Source organism: Liolophura sinensis, chromosome 9 (assembly GCF_032854445.1).
Source record: "Liolophura sinensis isolate JHLJ2023 chromosome 9, CUHK_Ljap_v2, whole genome shotgun sequence".
Classification (NCBI taxonomy): Eukaryota; Metazoa; Mollusca; class Polyplacophora; order Chitonida; family Chitonidae; genus Liolophura; species Liolophura sinensis.
The window spans coordinates 6520834-6532237 of NC_088303.1; the positions used below are offsets into that span (position 1 = coordinate 6520834).

General features: G+C 39.2%; 1 protein-coding gene across 1 annotated transcript in view; it reads left to right on the forward strand.

The window, feature by feature from the left end:
- LOC135475065 (protein Jumonji-like) overlaps window positions 1-11404 on the forward strand; it is a 33680-nt gene that overhangs the window by 15439 nt on the left and 6837 nt on the right. The window contains exons 12-21 of the mRNA XM_064754808.1: window positions 741-943; window positions 1881-1951; window positions 2726-2807; window positions 3315-3440; window positions 5407-5568; window positions 6253-6345; window positions 6567-6685; window positions 7463-7533; window positions 8731-8845; window positions 9773-9881. Of these exons, the coding sequence (XP_064610878.1) occupies window positions 741-943; window positions 1881-1951; window positions 2726-2807; window positions 3315-3440; window positions 5407-5568; window positions 6253-6345; window positions 6567-6685; window positions 7463-7533; window positions 8731-8845; window positions 9773-9881 (1151 nt within the window). The remainder of the gene's footprint in view (window positions 1-740; window positions 944-1880; window positions 1952-2725; window positions 2808-3314; window positions 3441-5406; window positions 5569-6252; window positions 6346-6566; window positions 6686-7462; window positions 7534-8730; window positions 8846-9772; window positions 9882-11404) is intronic.

An 11404-nucleotide genomic window follows, 5' to 3' on the forward strand; every position in this document is an offset into this window, starting at 1 on the left:
ACAATAATGCTAAATTTTAAGCGGATGATTTCCAGTCCATGCATTGCGATGGTCTAACCTCTAGGCCAGAGGCAAACATGTGGCCTTTGATGTGCAGTCTCATTTTGTTTACCCAGGGCAGTGATCTTCATGCCGTCTTCACAAGGTATTTTGTTGCAAAAATTTGTTTGAGCTGCAAAGATGAGGGCCTACAATTTTTCAGCAAGCTGTTATAATATAGATGTATTTTTGTAGGTTTATTTCAATAAGTTCACTGTAGGCCCTAGGCATAGCTTTTTGAGGGGAAATAAATGTCTTTCGACAAAAGTGTATCGCATGTCCAGTAAAATTCGGATCTAATGAAGCAGCAGAAAAAATATGGAAGGTTGATTCCAAGTACTCTGCTACACCATTATTTTTGTGACTTTTTTTTCCTAAAATTTTGCGAGATACCCCCCCCCCCTTGCACTCTCCCCCTTTGCAACCTCTTGTCTAAACACACTCAAAATTTATTGAGAAACCCTGTTGCATTTCTCAATACCTCTCTAAGGGGAAGGGCATAGCTGTTGTATGAATATCTTATGGTCAACAGGTATCTATTTTAATACATTTCCATCCAGAAGTGTATGATACAGCTGTCATATATATATATATATATATATATAATCCAGAAGTGTATGATACAGTTGTCATAAATACATATATATATAAATTTGTATATAAACGTGTACCATATTTTGTGTTTCTTTGCCTCTCCCCAGCTCTCAGTAGCACCCCTTCTAAGGAGAAAGCTGACACCCCTACAAATTTCCCAGCCCCAGAGGATGGAGGCCATATTGTGGAGGTACCTACATTCTATCCCAGTGCTAAAGAGTTCCTGGACCCGCATCAGTACATAGCATCCATACGATGTCAGGCTGAGCCGTATGGGATGTGTAGAGTTGTACCCCCTGCCTCGTGGAAGGTGAGCTCAGTGTTACTAGGTGATGTTCACATATCGGAAACAGCCCTTGCCCACCAGTGTACTGAAGTACATTACATGCATATGCCCAAATTTTCAAAATCTTGGACATTCTGAAATTTTCAGCTGTAACTAAGCAGTTGTATTTGTCAGTTGTTCTGTCTGTCAGTAGATCTGGCAAATTTTTGATATCTCATATCTTTTTAATAAGGCCTCCAGTGTAATTAGTAGTGCTAACAGAACATATGCTGGCCATCTTTCCCACTTGCTACATGTAGTAATGCCTATTAGCATGGAGTAACATTTATGAATGAGTAATTAGCAGTAGCACTGAACATTGCTGAAGTATGTTTTATGGCTTCTTTAATTTTCAGGTTTATATCTTGACTTTTCCAGAGATCAAAGTATTAATAAGCATTTCATTGTAATGTTTTAGAAATAAAATATGTTCACTCATCTAAATTTTCTGATTAATATTTTAAAATGAAAATGCGAGACTTCGTCTTAAAGTCTGTTCTTTTACAAAATGAAAGAAGAGTATTCTTCCTCCATAGATATAACTGACCGTGACGCCACACGTGGATGTAACTGACCGTGACACCACACGTGGATGCAACTGACCATGACACCACACGTGGATGCAACTGACCATGACACCACACGTGGATGTAACTGACCGCGACACCACACGTGGATGTAACTGACCGCGACACCACACCTGGATGTAACTGACTGCGACACCACACATGGATGTAACTGACCAGGACACCACACATGTGGATATGACTGACCACGACACCACACATGTAAAAAAATTTTAAGTATGGCCATAAACAACTGTCCAGCAAAATAAACGTTCATTTGGTTGTCTTTGTAATATTTGTGTTTTGCACCTATGTTGACATTGTCTTAATCATAATTTGCAATTTTGTATCTCCAGCCTGAGTGTAAGGTGAATGATGAGTTACGCTTCACCAGTCAGTTGCAGTACATCCACAAAATGCAAAACAGGTGAGGCAATACATAAAACACATTACTAGTACATGGACAATGCACATGCAACAGAGTAGTTCATGGAATGGGGTGGGCATGTATAATATCAACCCAACCATGTTTAATATGAGCCCACCCACATGAAATATGAGCCCACCCACATGAAATATGAGCCCACCCATGTGAAATATGAGCCCACCCACATGAAATATGAGCCCACCCACATGAAATGAGCCCACCCATGTTTAATATGAGCCCACCCATGTGAAATATGAGCCCACCCACATGAAATATGAGCCCACCCATATGTAATATGAGCCCACCTGTGTGTAATATGAGCCACTTGAGCGTACTGTAATTCTTCAACCTTTTCGTATGTTTGCTAGGTGTTTATTCAGGCATATGCTGAAGGTATTATTCTGTGTTGGTTGATAAAATTGTACTTTTTGTGAAACCTTAACACTGGCCAATCCAACCAATGTAGTTTTGTCATAAATTCATAATTGCACTGAAAGTTGCTCTTTCATACGCAAAAAGGTTGAGGAAGTGTGTGGAACTACCTGTGTTTAATGTGTGCCCACCCATATTTAATGTGTGCCCATTTATGTTTAATTATGTGTGCCTAGCTGTGTGTAATCTTTGGCCAACAACGTTTTTATCCTGTTATCAACCTAAGGCTACATGTGATTACCATAAGGCTGCCTGTATTTATCCAATGCTAATCTGTATTAACCCATGCCAAACTGTGTTTAGCCTTCTGCTACCTGTAATCACATTTGTTTGATGTTACAGGTGGGGACCAAATGTCCAACAGATGGAGTGTATCCGTAAACACCTGGCCTCAATTAATGTGGAGCTGGATCAGCCTCCTCTGGTATGTCAGCTTCTCCATGTACCACAGTAACAACAAATTTGATAACTGCACTGGAAACTGTTCAGTGTTCACTACACATATCGACTTCTTACAGCTGGTACAGCTAACTGTACCAGTGTTTGTGGCTTAATGTTCAGTTTTTAAGTTTTCATCTCCTTTAAACAAAATTTTAGGGGTTGTATCTCAATACGGCATGTATTGAGCTGAAGTTTGATGTGGTTATAAAGCACAATGTCGCATGGGGGATGTACCATCGCTCATGCTGTGTGTGCACATTAATTGATGTAATTTACCAAATTCACAATTTCAGTACTTTATGTAAGGGCCGGGCTGAAGTTGTGCATTAATGTGCAAATTCTTTGGTAGCCTTGCTGCCAAATCTAAGTTCAGCATAACAGTTTGTACTGGTTACACCATTAGTGCTGATTTTAAGTTACATGTGCTATGAAACATGCCTGTGTACATTGCTGGTCTGTATTCCTAATACTCCAATCTCATGACTTACAGATAGGTGGGATTGAAGTGGACCTGCCCAAACTACTACAGACCATGCAGGTGTTTGGAGGGGCTCAGAACGTTGGTGACAAGAAGACCTGGATCAAAGTCGCTGATGCCATGAAAATTCCTAAACTTGTAAGCTGTATAGTTGCTGAGGGAATAATCCCTCGAATAGTCACTGCACATGTCCAAATCTTAGGCATTAGGTGACCTTAATAAGCCTATACTAGAGATTTTTGTCAAAAAATCACTCTCTGTCCAATAAAATAGCTCAAATAATTATGATTCAAAAAATGTCAAAATTTTCTAAAATTTATATTACAAAATTTTGAAACTTTAGGATCATCTTAAGTGTTACATGGACTGAAAGGCAATAATTTTAGCTATTATAGGCAAATACAGAAAATTTGAATGGAGTAACGAATATGGAGTTTTCACCAAAAATCTGTGATTTAGCTTCTTCAATGTTTAAGATAGGGCTTGCTTTGTGTATTTAAGAGTTCAGTTCAACTGTAAACAAATGAGATACATGTTCTCTAGCTGAACTCTGTGACTACATATCAGAAACTACATAACCCAAGGCTGGAGTACAGACACGACAGCCGCTCAGAGTACAGACACAACAGCCATTCTTAGTACAAACATGACAGCCACCCTGAGTACAGACACGACAGCCGCTCTGATGAGTACAGATACAACAGCCGTTCTGAGTACAGACACGACAGCCATTCTGAGTAGACACAACAGCCATTCTGAGTACAGACACGACAGCCGCTGTGAGGAGTATGGACACGACAGCCACTCTTAGTACAGACACGACAGCCGCTGTGAGGAGTATAGACACGACAGTCGCTCTGAGTACAGACACAACAGCTGTTCTTTTTTTGAGCTGCCTAACAACTGAGTAACCCTAAAATCACACATGCATGTATACATAACAGGTGTATAGAGTTAGTGTAAGAATCAAACCCCTATACATAATGCAACCCTGGTCGAAAATAGAACATGCCTGGCATTAAAAAAAAACAGAGATAAACCACTTGTTTTTGCGTCTGTATTACATTCCTAATGATTGTCAATCTGGATAAATTCTCTGGAAAAAGCATGGAGCTATTCTGTGCAAACATGTATCGTACACAAAACAGAGAACATTGCTGATTACAGTGTTCCGTATTCGTATGTTGAATAGTACAACACCAGCAACATGATAAAAATATATATTTGTCAAATAACTGTTGTGCTGAATGACCATTAGTGCCTTATCAGGCCTTTATAGAGGCCTTGCATGCATGCCAAAATGCGCCCCCTAGGGACCACTCTGTACATCAAGAGAACATAATTTCTCTGTAATTCATCCCTCAACTAGGAGAAACTAGATCATAGACAGTTAATTACATTATCCTGTTACCTGTAGTCAGGCAAAAAGTGCAGTTGACTTTGTTTGTAATATTCATCTCACTTGGCACAAGGAAAAAAATAACAACAAAAATCAGTACAATAAGCCTACCCTGGATAGGAAGAATAACAATGGATGGACTGTGTTCTGCTTCAGAGATAAACATGTAGAGCTGATTATGAAATTAAGAACTTCTTCATGGTTTCTGGACTTATCAAAGGCCTGTGCTTTTTAAGCATTTTCTACAGTTTAGACCCTTCCTCTTTACATAATACAAGTACTTCCACCATCTTGTACTCCACCTTTACACAACTGCAAAGCACATGATGCAAAGTGTGAGGAGACAGTGTCGTAGTGTAACTAATCCTAAACCATAGGGCGCAGGTTCAATCCCAGAGAGGGAGTTGGTAGATTCTCTCACTCTTTAATACTTTGAAACAACAAGTTTGGAGCAGTTTGCGCAATCTATAGTTGGGGGAAAATGGCTTGTCTTTCATGCAGGTTTGTACATCACATGGGAATGTGCATCAGTAACTTGTCAATTACTCTTGTGTCCTCATTCTGTATGTGTTCGGTTTTTAAGGAAAACATTTTTGAGTGTGAGATTAAAAAACCAATCAGTTGATCAAGTAACCATAAAGCTTCTTGTCTTGGCGTATATGTATATATTGTTATAAAAAAAACTACCATGTTTTTTTTTTATAGGCACAGGATCGAGCCACAAAGTTGTATGATGCTTACTGTAAATATCTACTGTCGTATGATACCTTGTCGTATGAGGAGAAAACAAAACTGGAACATCAGGTCTGGATGGAGAGACAGAAAAAACTGAAAACCCAGAAAATGGTGGATGATTCTGTTGTCAAGGTGATAGAAGCAGCATGAAAATGAAAGAGACTTTAGCTCAGACAAGTAAAAAGGAAATATCTATTTATTTACTTATTTGTTTGATTGATTGGTGTTTTACGCCATACTCAAGAGTATTTCACTTATACGATGGTGGCCAGCATTATAGTGGGAGGAAACCGGGCAGAGCCCGGGGAGAAACCCATGACCATCCGCAGGTTGCTGCCCAACCTTCCCATGTACGGCTTCTGGGTCAGTACGCGAAAAAATGAAATACACAATTAACATAAGGAACACAAGAATATCTTTGCTGATTACATGTAAGTTGTGTTATATAGACCATTAATGTTATGTTGTGGTTTGCTACTAGCCTTGACCTTGGTGCCAGCATGCAGCCAGTGATGCTTGTGTGACCATTTATACAGTCTAACATTCACTGAAGACCGCTTGTCTTCCACCAATATGGGGATATGAGCATGTCTGTACGTGACATGGGAAAGTTCGTCCATGACTTCGAAAATGTTGGTAGTATAACCAGGGCAGTTTCTTCCACTCATAAAACTGATCACTGTCGCTGAAACAGCAATAAAATAGATATCCAAATGTTAAGGGTTTGCATATGTTATACATGTACTTGACTTTCAGATGGAACATTAGATTACATGCAATGCTTAATTTATCATAGCCACATGTGTATGCTTGTAGGGAAGATCTACGTCACTGGGAGATTTCAACCGTGTGGCACGGAACACCGTGTCCATGTGGTTCAAGGAAGAACCGTTTGTGGAACAGGTGGAGGTAAAGAAATTTGAACAATGGACTTAACTTAGGTTAATTGATTGGTAATATTGTAATACAGTGAGGTTAGTTGAGTGATACTATTGTAATAATTTGAGGTGGATACCATGGTGACACAGTATTAACTCTTGATTTCCCATGGCAACATTGAAACAAATTGAGGCAAATACATGTACCATAAAACAATGTAATGAGATGAGTTTTATATGTGTGTGTTGCAGTGTGAGTATTGGAAGCTTGTACAAGAAGGACAGGGTCACGTCGTGGTGCAGTGTGGACATGTGGACACAAGATTACAAGGCAGTGCCTTCCCTGTCCGCAGGGACTCCCCGTGTTCCAGGTAATACAGACTGTCATGACTGTTGGATCACAAGCATTCAGTGCTGGAAAAAAGCCACTGAATTGCTGGCAGCCTGTTGGTGTGTTAAAGGTTAGGTGAGAATTACAGCTTAGTGCTGTCCTATTGCAGCGTGAACCAACTTGTTAAAATATATGGACACATTAGGCACTGAAAATACAGCTACTGCGTACTCTGTTCACTCAATAGACGGCACACACCATATATTTATTAACAGAAATATGCATCAAGCATAAGAAATCATGGAAAAATTGCTGAATTAAGGCCAAAGGTTGGTATTTTCTTCAGTAAAGATGTATCTATTACATTCAGTCACAAAGCCTTCATCGGCTCCAATCTTTAAAGGTCTGACACGTGTGAATGTCACGTGATTGACCAAGGAGGTTTGTCGGGTAGAAGTAAATATACATGTACATGGCAAAAGGGAAGAGGTTGACCCCAGGCACTCTGCTTATCTCGAGTCAAAAATCTGACCTCTACATCACAGTAAAACATTCCACAGCACAGCGTTAAACACCGTACAAAGAAAATATTAAATTAACTCCCAATTTCAGCTGAGAACGTCACATATAGATGTGTTGAATATGATGATGATGATTCCCAGTTCCATGATCATGTACAGAATTTTGCGTACTGTAAAATAACACTCGTTTATACTTACATGTGTTTATATTTACATGTACTTATATATACACGTGCATATATTTACACGTGCATATATTTACATGCGATTAATCACTGTCTTGTATTTTTATTCAGGCATGGTTGGAACTTCAATGTTTTACCTCAGAACCCCAAATCATTGTTAAAGTCCATGGGCCCAGTGACAGGTATGGATGTTCTTGTCATACATATGTGTTTAAGATCATTCTAAAATAGAAATGTACCTGCTGCCTCCGATGAGATTAAATCTCTAATATTCTTGGGTGCCATGCTTCTTACAACAGAGACGTTGAAGGCGAGGCTCGAGCATTTCGTGACCTTATCTCAGGCGACTACTTTCGCCCTGTGTAAACAATTGCACGTGATGGTCAACGTATCGAACTGTTGAGCAGTGCTCTATTTACAGGCATTCGTGGCTATTATTAACATCTCCGTCTGTGCTCAAGCTGAACCATAGCAATTTAAATACATTTACACACTTGATTTTGCATAACACAATTCAGAGGGCAGACAAGAATAGTTTTTGTGGGTTGTTCACTGTGTTCTCTGCGCTTGATGACCCAAGGCATAAGGTGATGTGCAAGACTTTTACCATATCCAGTCAGTTAGACTGCAATGACATCGTGTTTCTCATGTGCCACACGAAGAGCGCTGACCTGCTTTGCCTTCAGCTCTACAGAAATGCCACAGCTTACCATGGCATACGCTATTACTTCTTAGAACTCTTCTTTCAAGCTGTCTTTCATGAGCGCCACCATGTTAAATAACTTAATATTTATTAGCTAATACGTGAGTAAATTTATTTTGGAGGTTTTTTGATTTTTAATTCAGATACAGGTAGGTGCTTGATTTTTATACCATTGGGAGAGGTTTGGACTCAAGGAATCTGAAAATACTTACTAAATATCTAATACTCCTCTATCAACAATGAAAACAAATTTTGGGGGAAATCACTGCGCTGATGGCGCCCATCTAAACACGAGCCTTGTCTCGGTACTGTAGGATCACGTAGAAAGGCGTGTGATTTTGAATGTGTGAAACATAATATGTGCAGTGATACTGCAACACTGGACAGTAATAGTCAAGTTAGCAAAGGGCTTGAATGCAATCTAAGATAAATGTAAATCGATTAAAAACCAGGGAACGATACATAGCTTTCACTCACTTGCGCATAACCTGGCTGTCTCTCCACAGTGGGCTGCTTGCACACCAGATCCCAGGTGCGATATATTTTGTGGGAATGTCTGGTTTTACAATTGTGACAGACCACAACCTCCATATTGGGTTAATAAGCGGCTCTTTGTTGTTTTTACCTGTACATACATGTAACATCCCCCTCCCTGTTATTGATTCTCTTTAACCAGGTGTAACAATTCCCACCCTGCACATTGGGATGCTTTTCACCACCTCCTGTTGGTCCACAGATCTCCACCTTCTCCCTTACATCCAGTATCTGCACACCGGTGCAGACACGGTCTGGTGAGATTTACACCTTTTTCTCTGTGTTTAATATTTAGGAATTTTAGCTCGAGATCTGATATCAACAATACTGATTCTGTAGCACATTCGGTTGTTGGCCTTGCGTTTTGGTGTATCATAGATTTTGTTCAGGTAAAGATTTGTAACACCTTGTGATACAGGGCAACCAGATACCAAAAAAAGGGATCTCATCATATTGGTTTGTTGAGATTCCATTTTTCAAAGTTTAACTTTGTTGAAAGTATGTTTATATATCCCAATGTTAATTTCGTTAAAATCCCAAAAGATTTCATTAACCAGAATATAAAAACACTTTGTTACAGACATCCCTGTTTTGTGACAAGTTCTGGTTTTGACAACAACAAAAAGTTTAGCTGGCCTGTGGGCTTATGGCATACATATCCATGTACCCCTGTTATAACATAACTTGTTTTCTCCTGCGATGTTATGACCAGTTGTCTCCTGTTATATTGTGACTGGTTGTCTCCTATTATGTTATGACTGGCTGTCTCCTGTTATGTTGTGACCGGTTGTCTCCTGTTATGTTATGACTGGTTGTCTCCTGTTATGTTGTGACTGGTTGTCTCCTGTTATGTTGGTTGGTTGTCTCCTGTTATGTTGTGACTAGTTATCTCCTGTTATGTTGTGACTAGCTATCTCCTGTTATGTTGTGACTGTCTGTCTCCTGTTATGTTGTGACTGGTTGTCTCCTGTTATGTTGTGACTGGTTGTCTCCTGTTATGTTGTGACTGGTTGTTTCCTGTTGTCTTGTGACCGATTGTCTCCTGTTACATTGTGACTAGCTATCTCCTGTTATGTTGTAACTAGCTATCTCCTGTTATGTTGTGACTAGCTATCTCCTGTTATGTTGTGATTGGTTGTTTCCTGTTGTCTTGTGACTGATTGTCTCCTGTGATGTTATGACAGGTACAGTGTCCCACAGAGTGAAGAGGAGAAGTTCAAATCTGCCCTGACCACCATTGTCCCTGATCTGGTCACTGACAATGACACCTGGCTGTCAGAGGACACCGTCATGGTAATGAGACTTCTCCTGCTTTTGTAAAGTAAAAGAAAGGTGATCATAAAATGTGAAGTTATGGATCATCAGATTAACAGCTACTCTGTACTTGTAGAATCTATGTGCAAATAGACGTTCATTGATTTTCTTAAAGTTTTTTTTCAAGATAGTTAAATTCATTCAGATGTTCAATTCTATGGTTGGATTTGTGAATCAGATGATGTAAGAGTACCTAAACACAAGAAGTTTTCCCACTATATATATTCATGTAGCTTTTAATGGTATAATAGCTCGTTTTTACCCGCAAGTGAAAAATGGCGAAACTAATTTTCTTGAAAATTTATCTGTAGGAGAATGTATAGATAAATGGTGGTGTGAGATCAGAGAACATGTACAGCACAGCCGGATCCCAGCTGAATATTCTACAATCATTGTGGCCGAATCGTACGCGGATTGTCAGGCCATCCTAAAGGGACGATCAATTCTCTACTGCCATTCTGACGCAATCGTTTGCCCATGGTGGGACCATTACATAGTGATGAGAAGTATTTTGTCCTGCTAGACAATTTCTTACAAAATTCAACCCCATAACACAGGTGTTTGTAGCCTGCTACTGTGGACTTCTCTAATAAAGCGTACGTCAAGCATATATAATACAATATAATTTTGTTCTTTAACACTTGTACAGATTGGAAACATAAGCAAATGATGCAGTGACATCATCATTAGTTACTATAGATAATCTGCAAAAAGTTGCATTGTTGTAGGGTTTGCAGACTTTGTACAGGATATGTACATGTAAGTAAACCTTGAAATTGAATGTTTTTTTAGTGACAGATTCTACAGGCATGCGGTCTCCTTGATTTTAGTACAGTTTTACAATTGATTAGCACTGAAAAATGCTGACATGGATGAAGAACTGCAAAGTATTATATGTACAAATTTGTTTGTATGTTAAGGGCAAGCCTCCTGTAACAAAAGGCACAATTAGATATGTACATATACTTGTTTTAATGTCACAAATTATTATGGCGATCATGCAACCATGATGGTATCATGATACACACATCTGATCCTGTGCTCATGATGTACGGAGAATGGAAAACCATCTGAGCATCTTTTACCCCTGTACAAGGACCAGCCAGTGAAGACTGGCGCAGGATATCCGCTTAGCATCCAGCTGTGCTGTACAGGTAGCTTGCCATACGGGCCATGAAGTCAACCCTACAAATCCAACATTTTTGACTACATTTGATCCAATGAAGAAAAATGTCTGAAAAAATAAGTAAACATTTTGAAGACACTATTTCCTTTTGTCCTGATGATCACTTCATGTATCTATGTGGCCTTCTCCTTTAAGATAATCACTTTTTGTTACCAAACTGCTTCAGAAACACTTATTGATACTGCACAATTTAGTATATAATTTAATAGTAGTCATTTCAACGAAAAAGCAAGTATTATTGTCAGAATTGGGGAGGAGATGATTTTGACAATTGCTAATAATTGAGTATCATAGGATAATTAGCTCAAATTCCATG